Source organism: Grampus griseus, assembly GCF_964374135.1.
Source record: "Grampus griseus genome assembly, chromosome: 8".
Taxonomy (NCBI): domain Eukaryota; kingdom Metazoa; phylum Chordata; class Mammalia; order Artiodactyla; family Delphinidae; genus Grampus; species Grampus griseus.
In genome coordinates, this window is record NC_139002.1 from 5,255,959 (window position 1) to 5,279,907 (window position 23,949).

Below are 23,949 nucleotides of genomic sequence, written 5' to 3' on the forward strand. Positions count from 1 at the left end.
CTGACGACACAGAACTAGCAGGACCGGGTGTGCAGTGGTTAAAGAGCTGGGCTCTGCCGTTTACCCCTTGGGTGAACTTGATCCAGTTAGTCTTTGGAAGCCTTGGTTTCCCCGTCTATAAACATCACGTGCATCCTTTATAAAGTGAGCATTAAGTGGGGTAATTTACACACTTTAAGTGCTGACCACAGTGCTGGGACACAGTCAGTGCCTAGGAATTACTAGCTACTCTGGTAACCTCGGGAGAGCGAGCGCTGTCGTGAGCGCTTGCTGCTGTGGTGTCTTACCTGACCGTCACATGTCCCTGGGAAGTAGGGCAAAACCAGGAATAAGGTGTTGGGCTCTGAATGAACCAGGGACACAGCAGGGACTGCGGTTCAGTACTGATGCCTAATGCAGAGTTTTTCCTTTCAAACTACGGACTTAAAATCCATCAGAACTGCGTTCGAAACCTGAGTCTGTGAGGTCGCCGTGACCAGACAGACGGTCCTTTAACTTCTCAGACTTCATCACCCTCCACGTGCAGGCACAGAGTGCCTTGCACAGAGCTTGGCATATAGTTGGCCCTCATTAAGTGGTAGACATTAGCACTGCTTAGTTATGAAGGGTGGGGCGTGGAGGTAAAAAGGATGCAATGTAATACATTTCGGGGACGGGGCAGGTTAGGACAAACTTGGCAAAAGTCATCTTGTTTTGGACATACCAGTAAACCAGCGAGTAGCTGATGGCCACAATGCAGAGGGCGGCCAAGTAGTGCCAGCAGAAGCACATGGTGATGAACATGATGTTGGCGTCATCTTTCTGGTCCCATTCGGGTGCTCCAAAAAGCGGGAACAGCACGAACCCGATCTGGTGGATTATACAGAGAAGCCAGCCTTGTCACTGGGTGGGCCTGAGAAGCCCCCTAGCCTCCTGTGGCTGCCAGAGTGTCTGTAGTTGCCCAGACAACTCCCATGCCTCTGTTAGCATTGAACAGCCTCTGCACAGGAAATTGCTCTCTTAGCTCTGGTTTTAGTGTAGCCTTACTTAAAATTTCAGGGCCCACATTTCAGATGAACAGTTTTAAGCAAGTAGAGGCTGTAAGTGGTGTCAGTAGCTCTGCTGGGAAGGGCAGGCAGGTAAATAAATCCTCAGCCTGCTCGCTACCTGTGCTCTGTTGATGACGCTTGTTTATGTGTCAGCAGGATATCGATGGCTAAAGTCACGTAGGTCAGGGGTGGGCGTGGGCAGAGAAGTGGCTTCTGACCCCCTTCGAGTGGTGTGTCAGTGCTGCATCTCCTGGATGTGCTCGGCGGGCCTGCTTTGTCCTTGCACCAGGTGAGGAGCATGGTTTTGAATAATTACCTGCCAGAACCAGGTGCCCTGAAGGATAACGAGGCTGGTACGGAAGAGTTCCAGCACGATGTTGTCCCGGAGGATCACTTCCAAGGTGAGGCTGACAGCCCCCGCGAACACGGCACACAGCAGGAGGGAGTGGATGTGCTGGTCCAGCGGTGGCCGGTGGTGGACATGGTGGTACAAGAGGAAGCCTGTGTGGAGCAGGGGATGCTGTCGGGCCCGCCCCCGCCCCAGGGGATCCGTTCCCAGCTTCAGCCTGACTAGGAAGTGTCTGTCTGGCACTTAGGAAGTCAGTTTATGTAACAATCTAGGGCAACAAACCGATGCAGGTTATTGTGTGTGTGTGTGTGTATGTGTGTGTGTGTGTGTATGTGTTTGTGTGTAAGCGGGTATAAGCAGCAGAGGATGAATCTTAACATCTCTTTACCGAATTTGTGGTAGGTAGGGTTCAGTCCAGGATGGGAAGGTGAGATGTTGCTGATATGTGACCAGTTGTGTGTTTGTACTTGACATTCAGTTTTACCCTCATTCAACCTCTTTTCAGTTCTTTCTGAGGTTCAGAAATCAACGAGGGGTTGGATTACAACATGCTTTCTCTCATCCAGTTAAGATGAGTTGCGTTGGGAGATGTGTCCTAGCCACTGGGTGGGAGTCCGGACAGCGACAGCGCAAGGTTGGGGTAGAGCACGGAGAACCTTTCCCCTAACCAGAGGGTCACCCCCTTGCGTGATGGCACCCCGCCAGTACTTCGTGCGGAGGTCGGGGCGGGGCGGGCGCTGGGCGGGCAGGGGGAGTTGGTGCTCTGCCAGCCAGAGCTCTGGCTAAAAGCCTCGTGCTTTCCTGTGCTGCTTTATGGAACGTGCCACCCGTACCGTCCAGAGCACAGGATCAGGTCCTGTGTAGGATTCTGAAGCGCAGAGACTAGGTTTCTCTGGGGAAGATGATTACATTTGCAATATTTCTGATCTGCTGTGCTCCCGTCCCTCTAAGTCTCCGTCCACACCACCCAGTCACCTTCATTGGAAACTGCCACAGCCATGACCAGTCTGTCCAGCCCCAAGGGGATGTGGGTGATGAGGTAGGTCAGCATGTCCACGAGTCCCGAGACCCCAAAGAACAGGTACATGGTGCTGTGCTGCCAGTTCATGAGCTTTACCCAGTGGTCCTCGTGGGACAGGTGGAGGTGGGGCCCGTCCGGAACAAACTGCTCTGCCAGCATGCCTGCAGGGAAACGGGAGTGGAGGTTAGGGAGGGAAGAACAGCTCCAAGACAAATAGACGGCGAAGTGACCCCGAGTCATGGCGAAGGTGGCCCACGGCTCTGTGGACCTACTCTGCTGCCTCAGATGCAGCTGTTTCAGGATGAAATATGTATTTGCTGAGGAACCTGTGCAGACATGTTGCCTTTGTTGCCGTTCCTTTGGGGGAGGGGGGAGAAACGGCGATAGGAACGCAGCCACACAGGTCCCCAGGACATTGTCCAGCAGTTGAGATGACAGCAGGGCATTGCCTCTTAAGCGAGAGTGTGGCTGATGCATTCTCTGGGGGTCCCCTCTGCCAAGCGAGCCGTGAGATAAACCTGGAAAGCAACAATTAGGTGGAAAATGATAGAATGCCAGCGAGACACACTGCAGGTGAAGATAGCCGTGGCAGGCCCAGCGACTCCCGGGTGTGTGCTTTTCCTGCGCCCGGGGCGAGCTCGGAACTGAGGGTCCCTCCCATGGCGCTCGGCCTCTGTCCCAGACGCTGGGAGAACAAGGCCAAGACCACACCTTGGTGATCCTGGCCACCCTGTAGCTCAGGAGACGGGGCTGGCACACAGGTGAAGCAGTACCACAGGGCAGCTCTCACTTCTTGGGAGCAAAAGATTCGCCTTTTGCCTGGTGCCCAGAATGTTCTCGGAGCCTAGAATACGTCCTCCGTGACAACGTTCTGGACCGTTTCCCAAACATTTCTTTCTCAAGCCAGATCCCCACCTCCTCTTTTTTTTTTTTTTTATTATTATTTATTTACTTATTTGGCTGCACCAGGCCTTCGCTGCGGCACGTGGGGTCTTTGTTGCCACGTGCGGGCTCTTGGTTGCGGCATGTGCGATCTAGTTCCCCGACCAGGGGTCAGATGCAGACCCCGTGCATTGGGAGTGCAGAGCCTTAACCACTGGACCACGAGGGAAGTCCCCAGCCCCTTTCTGAATTCATGTACAAAGGATGAAGGTGCTGGTGGAAGCAACCCAGGAAAAGGACGTCCCAGTGACAGGCGAGCAGAAGGCCTCCGAGAGCAGGGACTGTGTCTGTTCCCCCCACCCCACCCCCCCGGCACCCAGACAGCGAGTTCCTGGCACGTGGCAGAGGCCCCAAGAGACCGTTCTTGGGTGAGGATTATTTTCACATAGCAAGGAGGCTAAATATCATTTTTCTAGCTTTTCTAAGGCCAAGTTGATGCTGTCCTTTACCGTTTAAGCCACACGGGCCCTATCACTTCGCAGCTTCATAGAGACGACAAAGCCTTTCCGATGCCTGGGTGACTGGTGAAGGGGACATTCAGCTAGACTGTGACCTTTGCTCACTCCACGGGGAGCTACTGCCCTTGCTTCCGTTCCTTGGAGAAACTGTAGGCCAAAGGGGACAGGTGGCAGAATGTAGCTGCAGGGTGAGCTCCCTCCTCACTCACGTGATGGGCTGGTCCTGACAAGGAATTCTGTCTGCTCTTGACACCGCGTGTTGTTCCTCGAGGGCCACCAGTGGGCTGGATGGCTGTCAGGTGACCATGGGAGTGGGTGGGTTTGTTGGAATGGGGCGCAGTGAAGGAAGGTTCCCCTCAGGCAGCTGTCTGTTGGCTTTTCTCTGCCTCTCTGACTAGCCTTCCAGCATGAATCCCCATCTCTAAGCACTTGAGATTTGGGGATGGAGGGTACGAGTTGGGTGTTAACCACTCGTGAGATTCTAGTGGAGGGAGAGAGCTGGGGGGAAAAAAGATGACTTTTCTAAAACTAAGCTCCGTTTAGTACCTTCTCATAACTCACGTACATGAACTTAACTCTAATTTGTTCTTATTTTCTCTTTTTCTGTTTTGTCTTTTTCATAAAGTATGTCTTCTATTTCTACAATTTATGCCTGTGTTCCTACAAATTATACCTGTATCCTCCTAGGGCAAAGAATGCTGCAGTCTATGTGGTAGTTTTTCATAGTGTGAAACTTAGAACTGTGATGTAAGGTGCTATTAAACTGTCAGTGTTACTAAGCTTGGTACACAATAGATGCTATGGTGAAATATTTAGTGCCCCAAATTCTTACGTTATCCCTGCTAGTGGAGACATCCATTTTCCACAGGGTCCAGGAAGTGGGTGACGGGTTCTGGGTATGACAAGGAGATCCCTGGGCCAAATGACCCCTTTCCTTACCGATGACTGAAAATAGAGTTCTGATGGCGGCCTCAGTGACCTCCAGACGCTGATAGTGGTGAGTCAGTCGGCTGCTCTTCCCCTTTTGGTGAAAGTACTTCAGTGGGTACTTCACTGACCACCACAGTCCAACTATCAAGAAGAAGCTCCCTGGGAGAGCGTGGCCCTTGAAATTTGCCATCGGGGTCCCAGGATACCTAAACAATAAAGGGACAGCTGTTAGGTGGCTGAATGGGGAAGACATAAATGGATAATTTGGCAGGAAACACGATCCATGACTGGGGATTCCGAGCTGTAAGCCATATTGAGAAGGAGCCCCTTATTCTCAGAGAATAAGCCTGTGTTACGTCATTGAAGTCTTGTCCGCTCAGTGAGTTACAAGCCCAGGAGAATACCACTGGCCCTGAGGCTTTAGAAACGTGGGTAAAATAGGAGGGAGGAGAAGGAGGATGGGTAAATACTTCCTGATCTTAGAGTAGAAAAGCCTTTCTAAACATAGAGGTAAAGGAGGGAACTAGAAAAGAGAAAGTCATCTGCATAAGCATTTTACATATAAAACATATTAAAAGGCACAGCATTTGGGAAACCGTTTGCAATAGCTGTGATAAATGGCTTTTACAAGTTAATAAGAAAAAGACCGTACAAGAATGGGCAGAAGACACAAACCACATAATTCACAAAATAACACAAATTGATAGTAAATCTCACTGTAAAGATAATGCAAATGAAAAAATATTTTTCACCTAATTTGAAAAATTGAGGGTTTTCATGCAGCCCTCTAAGTATAAATGAATACGGTCTTCCAAATTTGGTAAAATGACAGGCTATTCAGCCAGAGATGTGTGGAGAACTTGTATTAGCCCTTCCATGACTCATCTCTAGGGTTTTCCCTGTTGAATTCCTGGTTGGTCTGCTGCTCACCCCATCTCCCCTGCTCATTCCCGTGTGTTCATTTCCATGCTTAGCTTGTGAAGCCAAGCGTTTCTGACCCCCCATCGCTGCCCTGAGCTGTGTCTGTTTCCTGGCAGCTGAGCAACTTGTTTTCATGGCCAGTACCAGCATATTTAAAAGTCATTGAGTGAGAGGGGACTCTTGTTATGGTGTGGCCACAAAACCCACAGCCTTCCACTGTTTAGCTGAAGTACTCCATAATATTGCCGCCTCAGCATCCTTTTGTGCGGCCAGTGGCCTGGAGGGGCCTTGAACTGACACCGGCCCCTCCTCTGAGCATGCCCTTGAAACAGCTGCAGAGTCACAGTCTCTTCCACGTCCCAGGGCCTTCCCCCTGGTGTACCCCTTGGATGAGCCCCCCTGCAAAACTTACGAGAACCCTGGTCTTTTTGGTTTGAATGGTGCAGTCTGGTTTCCCTGGGAACCCTGAAGCACTCCATCTGTGGACCTTAATAAGGGCGTATGTCCCAGTCTGGCCTCCCTCTGCCTGCACCCTGCCTTGACCTCCCACCCTGTACTCCTCCAGGGCTGTGAGTAGTCAGCTTCTCTACTTCGGTTCTCTTGTGGGCTTTTGTCGGACTGAGGCTCACGATGCGACATCCAACATTCCAGGACCCTTATTTAACAAGTAATTTAACAATCACCACAGCTCAGTTTGTTGTCTACCTTTGGTCAACTTCCAGTTCCCTGCAATTGTTGGTTTTGATAATTTTGTCTAGTGCTGTGCTTATATTTTTGCGGGGGGTGGGGTGGGTGTTTTGCAGAAAGGAACTGCCTGTCTCTTTATGCTGCCATAACTGGAAGGCCTTCTCATTCTTTTTTAATCCTGTACTGAAAAACATTAAAAAAAAAAAAACTCCACTTTTCATTTAATGTTTAACACAGGTCCCTTTCCAGGTCAAGCCTGTTACACTCCTTTGTTTTCCTAGTCAGAAGTGCAGAAAAACCAGCGTTACAAATCCTCCCTGCCCTTCCCTATTTTTCTGAGAGGCAGAACCCCAAATGGAGGCACAGTCCTTGTCTGCTTGTGTGGCGTCCGTACCAATTTGTCAAGCCTCATCCTTGCCTTTTACCTGGTTTAAAATTCATGCCAGTGGATCGTAGGGCCTGCAGCGTGTCTGAAGAAACTCCTTTTAACTTTCTGGAAGGCTGAGGACGTTGATTTGATGGGGAAGAGGAGCAGGGGAGGTAGATTTCTTCCATTAACAAATTAATAGGTTATTAGATTAGCTACATTATAGAACGTCTAGAGAGATAGGACGGGTCCAGTTTTAAAAAGGGAACAAGAGAGTAACTTCAAACAGAACAATAAAAATTTAGACTTCCAATAATTTGGATAATACCATTCAGATAAAGTCCCTGAGAAGTCTAGCTTAAAACGTAATTAAAAATATTAAATAAGGAAGCAAACATTTAAGGGCTGAGTGCCCTTGAATACACAGAATGGTGTGGCCATTGCACAGTAAAATACGTCGATCTACAGAAAAGCCACAGATAGGGAAACATTAGAAAGTGCTTCCACAAAGGCAAATTCCCTTATTTTTACTATGTTTACTCTCTTTTAATATTACATGAGATGGAATGGGAGTATGAAGGGAGGATTAAATGTTTTGAGGGGTAGCAGCTTTGAGTTAAAGCTGGAAACCGAGAGGGCTAGAGGTTTAGGCAACTTTTCATTTCACGTCTGGGGAGATCACTGGAGAAGGAACATTGTCTGAGTAAGGTTTCACCAGCTTTCCTTGTACTCCTAGTTTTTAACCATTTTCCCCAGTCTGCATTCCCTTTTTTTCATTTAAAGTAATTGAAATGGAAGACAAGGTAGAAGGTGTCAGAGAAAAAGGAGGTGAGAATGGGGAAGAGTGGGGAGCACGGAAAGAGGAGGGAGGGAGAATTGTAGGAGTTGGGGGTGATGTTGCAGAGGAGAGGAGAAACCGTGGTCGGTGCCATTTGCCTGTAGTTAAAAGTAAAACGGTGTGGCGCCTTTTCTTTTTTAATAAATCCAACATTTCCCCCTATTTTAGATGGGGAAAGTAGGAATTGTGAAGGAAAGGGTGTATGTAGATGAGTGACAGGATCAGAAAAAGGAGCAAGAAAAGAGAATTTTGTTCCTCATGTGCTTCGTCTTTGCAACCTCCAAAATTAGCAGGATCGAGGGCTTGGCATTCATGGCAGGGGAAGAGTTAAAACCAATTTCCTCAAATTCGTGAGGACAGGATACAGATACATAGACTACCAACTACACAGCCTGGATCTCTGCTTAGTTCCAGTCACACCTGTGACTTACGTTATCTTCACTCACCGTGGAATGTTACGTTAACCACTAACAAGAATGAATTAGCACTATACCTGCTGTTCTGGGAGGTTTTGCACGAGTTACTGTTGGGGGAGACATGAAAGGTGGAAAAGACTGCTTATAATGCGATCCTGTTTTGTGCAGCAGTGAACGTTCCGCATATCTGTATACACATGTGTATAGGTGTATGATTTGCATGAACGGGGAAAGCAGCGTGGAAGATAATTCGAGGGTATTTCGTGTTCATTGAACATTTCTGGCTCTGTCTTCTAGGCATGTGGTATGGTTGCACTTTCTGGCCCCCTTGCGGTTGGGTGGGGTCTTGTGAGTTGTGAGCGTAGGTGACGTGTTACTTCTGGGCTGACATGTGTAATTGCCAGTTCAAGACCCCCAGAACAGTCACCTCTCCCTCATCACTATCAGTATTCATGATGGTAGCTCCTCCGTCAGCCTAGGTCCCAGAGTGAGGAGACACGGAGCAGAGCCCCAAATCAGCCGCGATGAACACATGGCATGAGAAGTAAACGGGAAAGCATCACTGAGCTCTGTGGACCGTTATTATCCAGCAGAACCTAGCCTGTTCTGAATCATACAGCTGTATACTAGGCTAACGTTGACAGGTAGGACACTCAGGCTTTTGTAGTTTTTTTTTTTTTAATATTGAAAATCTTTATTAAATCCAGGGAGGAAGTAGTTGTGGTGCCATAAGAATGGCAGAAATTGTACCAAAAAGGTGCCAAAGACAATTGTGGTAAATTCTCTCTGAGCTGCCCTGACTTGTCGCCTCCTTTCCTACCTGATATCACATAGATGCATTTTCTCTCTTGAAATGGTTCTTCCAGCCCCACCTTACTGTCCTGCCTAAAAAGACAACCTAATTCGAATTCAGGCACCCAGGGGTCTGTTACATTGCAGGGCAAACCTGGAGGTCCATTTCTCGAGTCCAGTAGTTCTCTGTGGGGGACCGTTTGTCTGAAGATTGATTGATTGATTGATTGATTGATGGCTGCGTTGGGTCTTCGCTGCTGTGAGCGGGCTTTCTCTAGTTGCAGCGAGCGGGGGCCACTCTCCGTGGCAGTGCGCAGGCTTCTCCTTGCGGTGGCTTCTCTTGTTGCATAGCACAGACTCTAGGCACGCGGGCTCAGTAGTTGTGGCACACAGGCTTAGCTGCTCCGCGGCATGTGGGATCTTCCCGGACCAGGGCTCGAACCCGTGTCCCCTGCGTTGGCAGGCAGACTCTTAACCACTGCGCCACCTGGGGAGCCCTGCTGACGTTTTTGACGGTTACCGAGCGGCTGGTGGTGGTGTTACTGGCATCTGGTGGGCGGAGACCAGCCACTAGACGTGGCATCTTACAGCGCACAGGACAGTCCCCCACAGCAACAGATGTGCAGTCCTGAGCTCCTAGTGATGGGGTTGTGAGGCCCTGCTGTATTCGAGGTCAGCTTCCTATTCTCCTTTTTTCTGGAAGGAAATAGAAATTAGGCTGCCTGCCTTTCTTTGTTATTTATGCCAGGGTGTTCTTCTCCCTTCAGAACTTTACGGAGTATAAGCCCACTTCCCTAACAGTTTTTTTCTTGGCTGTCCATATCCTTTTGTTTTTTGTTTTTGTTTTTTTAAATAACAGCTTTATTGAGATATAATTCACATATCATACAATTTACCTAAAGTGTAAAATTCAGTGACTTTTGAGTATATTCACTGAGTTGTGCAACCATCACCACAGTCAATTTTATAATATTTTCATCACCCCCAAAAGAAACCTTTCACCCGTCACTCCGTTTCCCCCAATCCTCCCTCCTGTCCCCCACAGCCCGAGGCAGCCACTAATCTACTTTATAGAGTTGCCTATTCTGGACATGTCATATAAATTGAATCATACAGTGTGTGGTCTTTTGTGCTGGCCTCTGACTTAGCATGTTTTCAAGGTTCATCCCTGTTTTCCAAAGTGGCTGCATCACTTTACAATCCCACCGACAATGTATGAAGGTTCCAGTTTTTCTGCATCCTTAACAACACTTAATTATGTCCATCTTTTTTAGTTCAGCCATCCTAGTGGGTGTGAAGCGGTAGCTCATTGTTTTGTTCCATTTTGCTTCCCTAATGATTAGTGATGTGGAGCATCTTTTCATGCACTTATTGGGCATTTGTATATCTTCTTTGGAGAAATGCCTATTCACATCCATTGCTCATCTTAAGTTGGGTTATTTGTCTTTTTATTGTTGGGTTGTAATAGTTCTTTATATATTATAGATACAAGTCCTGTATCAGATACATGATTTGGAAATATTTTCTCCCTTTCTGTGAGTTGTCTTTCTTGATTGTGTCCTTTGAAGCACAGAAGCTTTGAATTTTGATGAAATCCAGTTTATCTTTTTTTTTTCTTGTTTGTACTTTCTGTGTCATATCTAGGAAACCACTGCTTAACTCACCATCGTGAAGATTCACTCCTATGTTTTCTTCTAATATTTTTATAATTTTTGCTCTTATGTTTATGTCTTTGATCCATTTTAATTAACTTTTTAGGTACGGATCCAACTTTATTCTTTTGCATATCTAGTCATTCCAGCCATTTGTTGAAAAGTTTCTTCTTTCCCCCATTGAATTGTCTTGGTGGCCTTGTCTCCCCTTTTACTCTTGAAAATGGATTTCATCAATCTTCAGGGGAGGGCTTTGCCTATAATAATGTCAAACTGTGGTGAAGAAAGAGTAATTTAGCTATTGTGACACATATATTAACTATTTTAATAGAGTGTTGGGACAGTAAAGGGAGGACTCCAGTTCAGCCTGAGGGCAAGAGGAGGAAGATTACAGAGGGAAGTGTCACTGAAGCTTCCTTGAAAAACAGGTAAACACAGGTAGTATGCGTGGAGTTCTAGGCAGAGCAGACAGCACATGCAAAGGCTGAGAGGCAGCTGCAGCTAATCATCTCTGTGGCTGGGTGGAGCTGCTCATTGTTTCTGCCCTGCCATCCCCACCGTCTTTACCGAAAAGACCAGGTGGCTTTCTCTTCCTTGGGGGGAATGCATTAAGCCTCGAAATTCGATTGGGAATGGAAAAAGACAGTCTACTTAAAAAAGTCAAAGACCTTGACTGAGTCCTATAAACTCGCTGAATCTCAGTACCCCTCCTTCTAAAAAGGGACATTAATGTCTACCTCACAGGGATCTTGTGAGGGTTAACTGAAAATGTCCAACAGCTGACTGGAACAAGTGTGTAATAAATGTCAGTTTCCTCTCTTCTCTGGTGCTCTTACACCTATTCCCGCAGTCCATGGGGGAGAAACCTGGGCTTCTCTCTTAGGAGAAGTAAATGATTGAACCAAAGCTGCTGTCCTTTGCTTTGAGTGGCTGACCCTAAGGTGGGGAAATCACTGTTGAACCTTTACCTCACCTTGGAGAGGGTGGTGGTTGAGTGTATTTTTTTTTTTTAAATGGGAACAGGAAGTGTGTTTGGTCAGTAGGGAACAGGTTATGGGAAGAATATGGCATATTCTTTTACTGCAGAACATGGTTTTTAGACTTTCTGAATCTGTCCTTGCCAACGGAAACACTCAGATGGTTTCTGGTCTGCGTTTACTTTGGAATACAACCAACCATGCCTGACTCAGCTTTCTGTTCCTCTGCAAATAACAAGGTTGATACCCCTCGTTGTTCTATGAGCTGCCTGTTAATAGAATGTGGAAGAAGCACAAGGTGCAGTGTTGAAAGTTCCAACAGGCTGATGTGACCATGGCTTAGTCCTGAACTTAAGGCACGGTGTATCCCTGCTCTACACTAGCCTGAGAGGCCTTAAGCAACTCTGAAGTCCATCACTCGTCTTCAGATTTTGACAGCTACTGTGTCATTGTTATTTTCTCTGTGGGGCGGGTCCTTGAACAGCATGGTCAGAAGGAGTAAGACCGGAATGAGTCTGAACCTTGTTCTGGCATGAATTCATGATGATATGGAAAAGATCACCATGAACAAGAGCTCAGTGACCTCCTAGCTCGGTTGGGTTCCTAAACAAAAGATGTTCTCATTTCTGCTTTTCCACCCGCCCCGCCACGTGCACCTATGAAATACAAGAGTCAGTGCTGCGTGCTGAGTAAATAATCAAACGAATAAGAAGGGATCCCTCCCATCTGGGAGTTTATAATCCAGCAGGGAGCTATATACTTGTGAAAAATTGAACGTCATGAGATATACTGACAGCAGTGCTTGGGGACATGAGTAGAAAGTGAATAACTTTCACCGGAGAATCTGAGAAGGCTTCAGGGAGGGGGCTGGCATTGGATCTGGGCGTTTCTCGAGTGCCTCTTTCAAACTCTTGAGAATTAGGCGATCTTACTGGAATCTTGAATTAAGGACTGAAGAACAAATCCAGGCTAAGTTCCATTATTTCTCAAGCTCTAATAAAGAACTTTGGCCTCTGAGTCAGAAGACCTGGGTTCTAGTCCAGGTTTTGCTGTGAACTTACTCTGTGATCCTGAGCACGATACGTAAGCTCTCAGGATCAGAATTTCCTTGTTTGTTAAATGGGTATAGTTTGGAAGAGGTAACCTCCATGGCCCTTTCTAGTTCTAAAATCCCTCTTCTGAAATGAAAAATGAAAAGGAATTAGAGCAGGCTGAGTCATGGCAAGGGAAAACGGAACTCAGGTTATGGATGTCAACAACAGAGATGCAGTTACCAGTTGCCGCTTCAGCATACGTTAGAGTGAAAGGGGCATCTCTGGACTTGAATGGTTGGCTTATTTTCCAAGCAACAAGCAAAAAAGTTTAGTATATTTCCCTTCGTTCCCTACTTTCTGCTTCAGTAGCAGCCCTTCTTGCCATGTGCAAGTCTTCCTCCCGTCTCCCATAGAGTAGTCTTTGAAAACGCATAGCTTCCCTTAAACCTGAGTTCAGCCAACTCCAGGTCAACCTTTTCTCTCATTCTGTTAACACTGAGAATGGAATATTTCCTGCCAGGTCAGTAAACAAAGGATGTCACCGTGGTCAGCGATTGCAGCCACCACCAGACAGTGAGCTGTCTGGTGGTGAGGGGACTCAGGATGAGAAAACACAGGATACTGGCCCCAGATAGCTGAGGTGCACATCAAAGGAATGATTTCAGTGAGCTCAGACTCTTGCATCTTCCCATACATAGAAAAGCACTAAATTCCTTAACTTGGGATATCTGGCTTTCTTTAATTTACAATAATTGTTTGACGTTCAGACTACCTGCCATTTGTTGCAAAACTCCTATATATCCTAGCTCCCCCCTCACCTCCTTGGAGCACTTCTCTCAGGGTTACTTGAGATGCTGCCTCGTGGGCTTGAAGTGCTAAAAATTCCCACCAAATAAAACATAACTCGCAACTTCTAGGTTGTGAATATTTTTTAAGTTGACAACATCATTGAGACTAAGGCATCATCACCTCAGTTTCCTCTCCTTCACCTACAAATTCATACATACCCACACCCATTCTTCTCCTCAGACTCACCCCTCCTCTCATGGACCATCCTCCATCTGTGCTTCTGATTTCATCCTCACCTGTGCTCTCTGGGCCTCGTTCTGTCGATGTGAACTTCTCTCACCCTTTATAGCCTTTTCCCCTTCGACTATGACCAGGCCCAAGACTTTTTCACACAAAATAATAACAGAAAAAGGAAAAAGAACAACCGTGTGTCCTTCTTCCTATTTACTATTTCAATCATAAGAATAATATATCTAATGTATATAAAAGGTACAAAGGATAATTTAACAACTGTGTTCCACGAGCCAACTTAAGAAATAAAACATTCCTAACATCCTTGGGGCTTCTGTTCGTTGACCCCTCCACCCCTCCTTTTTTTTTTTTTTTTTTTTGGCCGTGCCATGCGGCATGTGGGATCTTAGTTCCCTGACCAGGGATTGAACCCGTGCCCCCTGCAGTGGAAGCGTGGAGTCTTAAACACTGGACTGCCAGAGAAATCCCCCATTGACCCCTCCTTGACCATCTCCCCCTACTTCCCCCTGAGAAGCAGCCATCATCATGAATTGTGTGTTTAGCATTCACTTCTTTCTGCTTTACTATATACTGCATACATTTACTATGTACATTATCTCCAAGCAACATATAATTTTGCAAAATTTTACGCTTTATATATATTGTCAAAATATGTGGATCTTTGGGGAGAGGGATAAATTGGGAGATTGGGATTGACATATACACACTACTGCATATAACATAGATAACTAATAAGGACCTGCTGTATAGCACAGGGAACTCTACCCAATGCTCTGTGATGACCTATATGGGATGGAAATCCAAAAAAAGAGGGGATATATGTATACGTATAGCTGATTCACTTTGCCGTACACCTGAAACTAACACAACATTGTGAATCAACTGTACTCCAATAACAATTAAAAAACAGAAAACATGTAGATCTTTTCCTCATCATCTCACCCAGTTAGTAGCCAATAAATAACTTTGATAATTATTTATAGATAATTAAAAACAATCTTTAATATTAAAAATTACTTGAGAAGTCATTAATTATTGAACTTAATTACCACTTGAATGACATTTTCTTTGGATAGAAAGGAATTTGGGTGGTTTTGTGTAATGCAATCAGATATTGTCAACATCAGTTAAGTTTCTTGAAAAAAACCTGGAAAGACAATTGCTGACTCCATTTGGTCCACCCTCTTCACCACCACACTGAAATTGTATTCAAATGCCCTCTGTATTGTTTCATCCAATGGAAATCTCTAAAATAGTATCTAATAGACCTCTCTTCTGTTCCCGAGGCTACTCTGTAGTTGACACTGTCAACTAGTCACTTATCTTTGATATTATCTGTGCCCTTTGGCTTTTGTAATGCATCTCTCCTGGCTCTCTCTGTTCATCTGCCATAACCTTCTTCCTCTCCTTTAACACAAGCAGCCTCGGGTCCATTTTATGTGTCTTCTTGTCTCAAGAACTCACACCTACCCACGGTTCACCTTCCACATGCACGCTGATGACTCTGGGACTCTGGCCCTGACCGCTGAAATTTCAGACTCACATATCTAACCACCTGCTGAACGGACAGACATGAATGGAAACACAAAGCTGCTTCTTGGACACCTCAGAGTCAACATGTCCCAAACTGAATTCCCCATCTTCCTTCCCCACCAGATCAGCTTCTCTTCTGTATCCCAAACTCAGGTAATGGCTTAGCATCCAGTCACTCTCAAAGCCAGAATCCTGGGAGGAGGTTGTCATCCTAGATTCCCCTTTGTCCTTTGCTCTGCCCTGCAGTGTCCCAGTTCCCTGAGAGACTAGACATTCTGCTTATTTTGCATCCCCAAATTTTCTGGTGTTCTCCCTTTTCCTTTGATTCCTACAGCAGTGATCTCATTTAGGCTCTCGTGGTCTTTTGCCTGGACTACTGCACCCCCTCTAGTCCTGCCGTCCATAAATCCTTCCACTCTGCAGCCACCGTCACCTACTTACAGTGTGAATCTGACTACAACACGATGGAATTTAGAATATTTCTTTGACTAACCACCTCATGGATTTGCATTGCGTGTCCCCAGGTCTTGGCTGTTGGTGTGTGTATCCAGCTTCATCACCCATTTCTCCCCATCACGACCTTTAAAGTATGCACTTGACCTGTGCTATTCCCTCCCCCTAGTATGTCATTCTCATTTCTTCTTCACCTGGCTTACTTTTACTCAGTTTTCAATAGGTGGGCTTATCTCCTCTGGAAAGCCTTCTGGAACCTCCAGGTCGGGCTATGTGCTCCACCTCTATGCTACCATACTACCTCAGACATCTTGATTTTTATCACTTACTGTTTCATATTAAAATTACACATTTACATGTCTTACTAGACTATAGCTCAAGAGCAGAGACCTTATCTGCTTCATCTTCAACTGCCCATGGCTTAGCACAAGACTTAACATACAATTATAGTTCCTGGTCTGAACTGAACTGATGCAACTTAGCTTTTATCCTGAATCGTAGGGAACTATCTCCTAATCCAGGCATTAAGAAGGTTGCTGGTACCATTGCTTTTCCATATAATTTTTCAGCCTAGGTAAGTCCTTACAAGAACATCTTATAAGTGCTGTGCCTCTTTGGCTGGTGTGGGGAAGCCCCTCCTCCCAAAGGAATATCTGATCTCACAGGTCCAATATGGCATACCGTTCTAGAGTGTCAGGTTTCACCAAAAGAGTTTTGGAAAGAGATGTGTTTTGAGGTAGCCTATTTTTTTTTTTTTTTTGGCATTTAGAGAGGCTTCACCTTATGCCAGGCTGTTCCTTGCTAAGCCTCTGTGTCGAGGGAGCACATGTTCTATGGTGAGTGGTAGTGTTTGATAAACGCTAATCTACGGGTCACTGTATTACGCTGTAGCCTAGTTCTTGTTCTAGAGCCTTCCATATAAAAATAAACAACCCCAGCGAGACCAAAGCATAGAAATGATCTCAAAAACAGGCAAAAGAGAGAGATTTTTCCTCCTGGGCTGAGTGAGGTTTGAAAAGGTTTCCCTCAGGCAGGGTAGGTCTTCAGAAATTAGTACACCACCGTACTTTGTACAAAATATGCCAGGTGGTAGATAAAGGAAGGGGAGGGAAGGTAGGAAAACAATGTTAGAACCAAACAAAGAGAAGGTTTGGGTCAAAGTGGGGACCAGATCAGGGAGAGTGGAAGGAAGTGAGGGACAGGACAGCAAGGCACAGAGCACGAGGAGGGAAAAGAGTCAAACAGAACTGTGGCTACAGATGGGATGGAGGTGGGGTGTCTGCCGAAAACCCAAGAAACTATTACATCTTTAGTAAGGTGATAACGGGGCATTTTCACCCCTGGAAATTCTACCTGGAGTCCTGAGTTTGAGATCTTCCCAGTCTGGGTTCTGACAGCTGTTTCACACATCAGATTTGAGAATGAGGTAGAATCCTCCCAGAGGGAGTGACAAAAAGATGCAAAAGGAACAGAGGAAACAGCAAGGGGACAAGTAGGAAGGGCTAATTTAAAATGGATAATGGGGAAAAAACCCAATAAATTGACAAAGGAAAAAATAAATTTAAAAAATGGATAATGGAGTCAATTCAAGCCATGTGTATTCAGTGTCTGTTATGTATCAGGCATTGTTCTGGGGGGTGGAGGATCAGAGGTAAGACTGCGCCCCAGCCTTCAAGGAGTTTGCAGTCTTCTTTGAAGGTGTCTGAGAAGGAAAAGCCAACAGTAGAAAATCCAGTATCTAATGCTTTCATCTTCCAGTTAAGAGGTCTTTGAAAGCTAAATCAAGAATCATTCCTGTACCATTTCTGTTACCTGGTGCTATAAAGCTTTCTCAGCAAAAAAAAAAAAGAGTGACAAATCTGCCCCAAGTTTTGATTGTCACACGTCAGGCTGCACAAGGGGAAAAGGATATGGATTTGGAGAATGACCTTCAAGGGCAGAAACTCTGTCCCCAGATCTATCACCAAGACATCCTCCAGAAGTATTAGGAAAATATCTTCCCCATATAACCTCCTAAAGAAAAATACTAGGCTAATATACTTTTCCATCATAATTAAATCTTCTCCCAAATGACCTACTAAGACAAACACTATCCTGATATGGAACTTCTCCAAAAGCCCTAATTTATCCTGCATTAATAAGTATTTCCTTGTTGGTGGGTAATGAATGTTTTGCAAATGGTTATTACAAAACAATTATACATGTGCTCACAGGACTTTCATTGCCCTAGGATCTCAGACGTTTTTTTTTGTAATAGAAAAAAGCTTTGTCTCTGGAAGCTTTCTGATGGTCTCTGTGCTGTTGATAGAAGGTGATGCATAGAGGGGCACAAAAGCACCAGGTACTTCAAAGCAGGGGGGCGGGGGGAGTCAAGAACAAATTCTGGTTTTGAATCCTAGACTACCACGGAGCCACCTCAAAACAGGAACCTCTACTATTAAACAAATTACATAATAAATCAGTCTAAGTTATCAATGGCCTTCTCTCAAACAAGAATAAACGGGTTTCTAATGAGAAACTGATTGTACTAGAAAGCTGCTAGAGACATAATGATAAGCCATCCAAAAAAGCCTGCTCTGCCTAATCACTCTGCAACGAGGCTCTCCCATCTACAAGATACACTCACAGACTGTTAGTACAACATTCTTAAACATGGACATTTGAATACTGCTTCCAACATGAAAGACAGAACCAAAACAACAGAAAAGGGGACTTTGAAAATAAACACAGACATTGTAGGCAGCTGAAGAAAACTTTTAAAATGCAGAAATGATAGTTAATTTAATATTTTCAGAGAAATATGAGGAGATACTGCATCCATGAAATAAGAACAGGATGCTATTAAAAAAAAATTGGAAGTTCCCCTCCACCCCAAATTAAAGCCCTTGGGAATTAAACATATGGTGGTAGAAATGCAAAAATTTAATAGAAGGGTTGGAAGATTTATTAGAACTAAATGACAAGATTCAAGACAGATTCAAGAGATCCAACATTAAGTAATTAATATAGTTTCAGAAACAACAGAGGGAATTATATAATAGAAGAACTGAAGAACATGATTTTTAGATTGAAAAGGTCTTCAAAGTACCTAGAACAGTGACCAACCAAACAAGAAAAGCCCAACATCAGCTTACAACATTGTGAAATATCAGGACGTGAGGAAAAAAGAAAAGAAAACCCTACAAACTTCCAGAGATTAAAACAAAATATAAGAGGTCAAAAATCAGAATGGCATTAGCTTCTCAAGAGCACTATGAGAAGGTGGAAGGAAATGGAGCAATGCCTTCAAAATTCTGAGGGGAAATTATTTTCAGTTCATCAAACCATCAGTCAAGTGTGAAGGAAGAAAGATGACATCTTAAGCGCGCAATTTCTCAAAAACCAACCAGGTCTTGTGGGGCCTGAATCTTATCCACTTTAAGAAAAAGTCCCCATTAGGAAACTTGCACAAGCCTCTTAGATAGCCTCATCCACCAGAGGGCAGACAGCAGAAGCAAGAAGAATTACAGTCCTGCAGCCTGTGGAACAAAAACCACATTCACAGAAAGACAAGAGGAAAAGGCAAATGGCTATGTACCAGAAGAAGGAACAAGATAAAACCCCAGAAAAACAACTAAATGAAGTGGAGATAGGCAACCTTCCAGAAAAAGAATTCAGAATAATGAAAGTGAAGTTGATCCAGGACCTCGGAAAAAGAAAGGAGGCAAGATTGAGAAGATACAAGAAATGTTTAACAAAGACCCAGAAGAATTAAAGAACAAACAAACAGCTGAACAATACAATAACTGAAATGAAAACTACACTAGAAGGAATCAATAGCAGAATAACTGAGGCAGAAGAACGGATAAGTGACCTGGAAGACAGAATGGTGGAATTCACAGCTGCGGAACAGAATAAAGAAAAAAGAATGAAAAGAAATGAAGACAGCCTAAGAGACCTCTGGGACAACATTAAATGCAACCACATTTGCATTATAGGGGTCCCAGAAGGAGAAGAGAGAGAGAAAGGACCTGAGAAAATATTTGAAGAGATTATAGTCAAAAACTCCCCTAATGTGGGAAAGGAAATAGCCACCCAAGTCCAGGAAGTGCAGAGACTCCCATACACAATAAACCCAAGGGGAAACATGCTGAGACACATAATAATCAAATTGGCAAAAATTAAAGACAAAAATTATTGAAACAGCAAGGGAAAAACGACAAATAACATACAAGGGAACTCCCATAAGGTAAACAAGCTGATTTCTGAGCAGAAACTACAAGCCAGAAGGGAGTGGCATGATATACTTAAGGTGATGAAAGGGAAGAACCTACAACCAAGATTACTCTACCCGGCAAGGATCTCATTCAGATTTGATGCAGAAATCAAAAGCTTTACAGACAAGTAAAAGCTAAGAGAATTCAGCACCACCAAACCAGCTCTACAACAAATGCTAAAGGAACTTCTCTAAGTAGGAAACACAAGAGAAGAAAAGGACCTACAAAAACAAACCCAAAACAATTAAGAAAATGGTAATAGGAGCATACATATTTATAATTACCTTAAACGTGAATGGATTAAATGCTCCAACCAAAAGACACAGGCTTGCTGAATGGATACAAAAACAAGACCCACATATATGCTGTCTACAAGAGACCCACTTCAGACATAGGGACACATACAGACTGAAAGTGAGGGGATGGAAAAAGATATTCCATGCAAATGGAAATCAAAAGAAAGTTGGAGTAGCAACACTCATATCGGATAAAATAGACTTTAAAATAAAGAATGTTGCAAGAGACAAGGAAGGACACTACATAATGATTAAGGGATCAATCCAAGAAGAAGATACAACAATTATAAATATATATGCACCCAACATAGGAGCACCTGAATACATAAGGCAACTGCTAACAGCTCTAAAAGAGGAAATCGACAGTAACACAATGATAGTGGGGGACTTTTAACACCTCACTTACACCAATGGACAGATCATCCAAAATGAAAGTAAATAAGGAAACAGAAGCATTAAATGACACAATAGACCAGATTTAATTGATATTTATAGGACATTCCATCTAAAAGCAGCGGATTACACTTTCTTCTCAAGTGTGCATGGAACATTCTCCAGGGTAGATCACATCTTGAGTCACAAATCAAGCCTCAGTAAATTTAAGAAAATTGAAATCACATCGAGCATCTTTTCTGACCACAACGCTATGAGATTAGAAATGAATTACGGGAAAAAACCAAAAAACACAAACACATGGAAGCTAAACAATACATTACTAAATAACCAAAAGATCACTGAAGAAATCAAAGAGGAAATCAAAAAATACCTAGAGAAAAATGACAATGAAAACATGATGATCCAGAACCTATGGGATGCAGCAAAAGCAGTTTTAAGAGGGAAGTTTATAGCTATACAAGCCTACCTCAAGAAACAAGAAAAATCTCAAATAATCTAACCTTACACCTAAAGGAACTAGAGAAAGAAGAACAAACAAAACCCAAAGTTACCAGAAGGAAAGAAATCCTAAATATCAGAGCAGAAATAAACGAAATAGAAACAGAGGAAGCAATAGCAAAGATCAATAAAACTAAAATCTGGTTCTTTGAGAAGATAAACAAAATTGATAAACCATTAGCCAGATTCATCCAGAAAAAGAGGGAGAGGACTCAAATCAATAAAATTAGAAATGAAAGAGGAGAAGTTACAACAGAAATACAAAGCATCCTAAGAGACTACTACAAGCAACTCTATGCCAATAAAATGGACAACCTGGAAGAAATGGACAAATTCTTAGAAAGGTATAACCTCCCAACACGGAACCAGGAAGAAATAGAAAATATGAACAGACCAATCACAAGTAATGAAATTGAAACTGTGATTAAAAATGTTCCAACAAACAAAAGTCCAGGACCAGATGGCTTCACAGGTGAATTCTAACAAACATTTAGAGAAGAGCTAACACCCATCCTTCTCAAACTCTTCCAAAATTGCGGAGGAAAGAACACTTCCAAACTCATTCTATGAGGCCACCATCACCCTGACACCAAAACCAAAGATACTACAAAAAAAGAAAATTACAGACCAATATCACTGATGAATATAGATGCAAAAATCCTCAACAAAATACTAGTAATCAGAATCCAACAACACATTAAAAGGATCATACACCATGATCAAGTGGGATTTATCCTAGGGATGCAAGGATTCTTCAATATACACAAATCAATCAATGTGATACACCATATTAACAAATTGAAGAATAAAAACCATATGATCATCTCAATAGAAGCAGAAAAAGCTTTTAACAAAATTCAACACCCATTTATGATAAAAACTCTGCAGAACGTGGACATGGAGGGAACCTACCTCAACATAATAAAGGCTATATATGACAAACCCACAGCAAACATCATTCTCAATGGTGAAGAACTGAAAGCCTTTCCTCTAAGATCAGGAACAAGACAAGGACGTCCACTCTCACCAATATTATTCAACATAGTTGTGGAAGTCCTAGCCACGGCCATCAGAGAAGAAAAAGAAATAAAAGGAATACAAATAGGAAAAGAAGAAGTAAAACTGTCACTGTTTGCCGATGACATGATACTATACATAGAGAATCCTAAAGATGCCACCAGAAAACTACTAGAGCTAATCAATGAATTTGGTAAAGTTGCAGGATACAAAATTAATGCACAGAAATCTCTTGCATTCCTATATATTAATGATGAAAATTCTGAAAGAGAAATTAAGGAAACACTCCCATTGACCATTGCAACAAAAATAATAAAATACCTAGGAATAAACCTACCTAGGGAGACAAAAGACCTGTATGCAGAAAACTATGAGACACTGATGAAAGAAATTAAAGATGACACCAACAGATGGAGAGATATACCATGTTCTTGGATTGGAAGAATCAATATTGTGAAAATGACTACACTACCGAAAGCAGTCTACAGATTCAATGCAATCCCTATCAAATTACCAATGGCAGTTTTTACAGAACTAGAACAAAAAATCTTAAAATTTGTATGGAGACATAAAAGACCCCGAATAGCCAAAGCAGTCTTTAGGGGAAAAAAGCGGAGCTGGAGGAATCAGACTCCCTGACTTCAGACTATACTACAAAGCTACAGTAATCAAGACAGTATGGTACTGGCACAAAAACAGAAATACAGATCAATGGAACAAGATAGAAAGCCCAGAGATAAACCCACACACCTATGGTCAGCTAATCTATGACAAAGGAGGCAAGGATATACAATGGAGAAAAGACAGTCTCTTCAGTAAGTGGTGCTGGGAAAATTGGACAGCTACATGTAAAAGAATGAAATTAGAACACCCCCTAATACCATACACAAAAATAAACTCAAAATGGATTAGAAACCTAAATGTAAGACTGGACACTATAAAACTCTTAGAGGAAAACATAGGAAGAGTACTCTTTGACATAAATCACAGCAAGGTATTTTTTGATCCACCTCCTAGAGTAATGGAAATAAAAACAAAAACAAATGGGACCTAATGAAACTTCAAAGCTTTTGCACAGCAAAGGAAACCATAAACAAGACGGAAAGACAACCCTCAGAGTGGGAGAAGATATTTGCAAACAAATCAATGGACAAAGGATTAATCTCCAAAATATATAAACAGCTCATGCAGCTCAATATTAAAAAAAAAACCCAATCCAAAAATGGGCAGAAGACCTAAGTAGACATTTCTCCAAAGAAGACATACAGATGGCCAAGAAGCACATGAAAATCTGCTCAACATCACTAATTATTAGAGAAGTGCACATCAAAACTACAATGAGGTATCACCTCACACCAGTTAGAATGGGCATCATCAGAAAATCTAGAAACAACAAATGCTGGAGAGGGTGTGGAGAAAAGGGAACTCTCTTGCACTGTTGGTGGGAATGACAGCCACTATGGAGAACAGTATGGAGTTTCCTTACAAAACTAAAAATAGAATTACCATATGATACAGCAATCACACTACTGGGCATATACCCAGAGAAAACCATAATTCAAAAAGACACATGCACCCCAATGTTCATTGCAGCACTATTTACAATAGCCAGGTCATGGAAGCAGCTTAAATGCCCATCAGCAGACGAATGAATAAAGAAGATGTGGTACATATATACTGTGGAATATTACTCAGCCATAAAAAGGATCAAAACTGGGTCATTTGTTGGGATGTGGATGGATCTAGAGACTGTCATACAGAGTGAAGTAAGTCAGAAAGAGAAAAACAAATATCGTATATTAACGCATACATGTGGAACCTAGAAAATGGTACAGATGAACCGGTTTGCAGGGCAGAAATAGAGACACAGATGTAGAGAACAAACGTATGGACACCAGGGGGCGAAAGCGGCGGGTGGTGGTGGTGGTGGTGGGATGAATTGTGAGATTGGGATTGACATGTGTGCACTGATGTATAAAGTGTATGACTAATAAGAACCTGCTGTATAAAAAAATAAAATCCAAAAATTAAAAGAAAAAAAAAGTCA

General features: G+C 43.5%; 1 protein-coding gene across 1 annotated transcript in view; it reads right to left on the bottom strand.

Annotated features, from left to right (window-relative positions):
* TMEM45B (transmembrane protein 45B) overlaps positions 1 to 23,949 on the bottom strand; it is a 30,722-nt gene that overhangs the window by 1,268 nt on the left and 5,505 nt on the right. The window contains exons 2-5 of the mRNA XM_082661067.1: positions 4,738 to 4,934; positions 2,353 to 2,559; positions 1,345 to 1,529; positions 704 to 849 (exon numbers count right to left, since the gene is read on the bottom strand). Coding sequence (XP_082517193.1) covers positions 704 to 849; positions 1,345 to 1,529; positions 2,353 to 2,559; positions 4,738 to 4,918 — 719 coding nt within the window. The 5' untranslated portion in view covers positions 4,919 to 4,934. The remainder of the gene's footprint in view (positions 1 to 703; positions 850 to 1,344; positions 1,530 to 2,352; positions 2,560 to 4,737; positions 4,935 to 23,949) is intronic.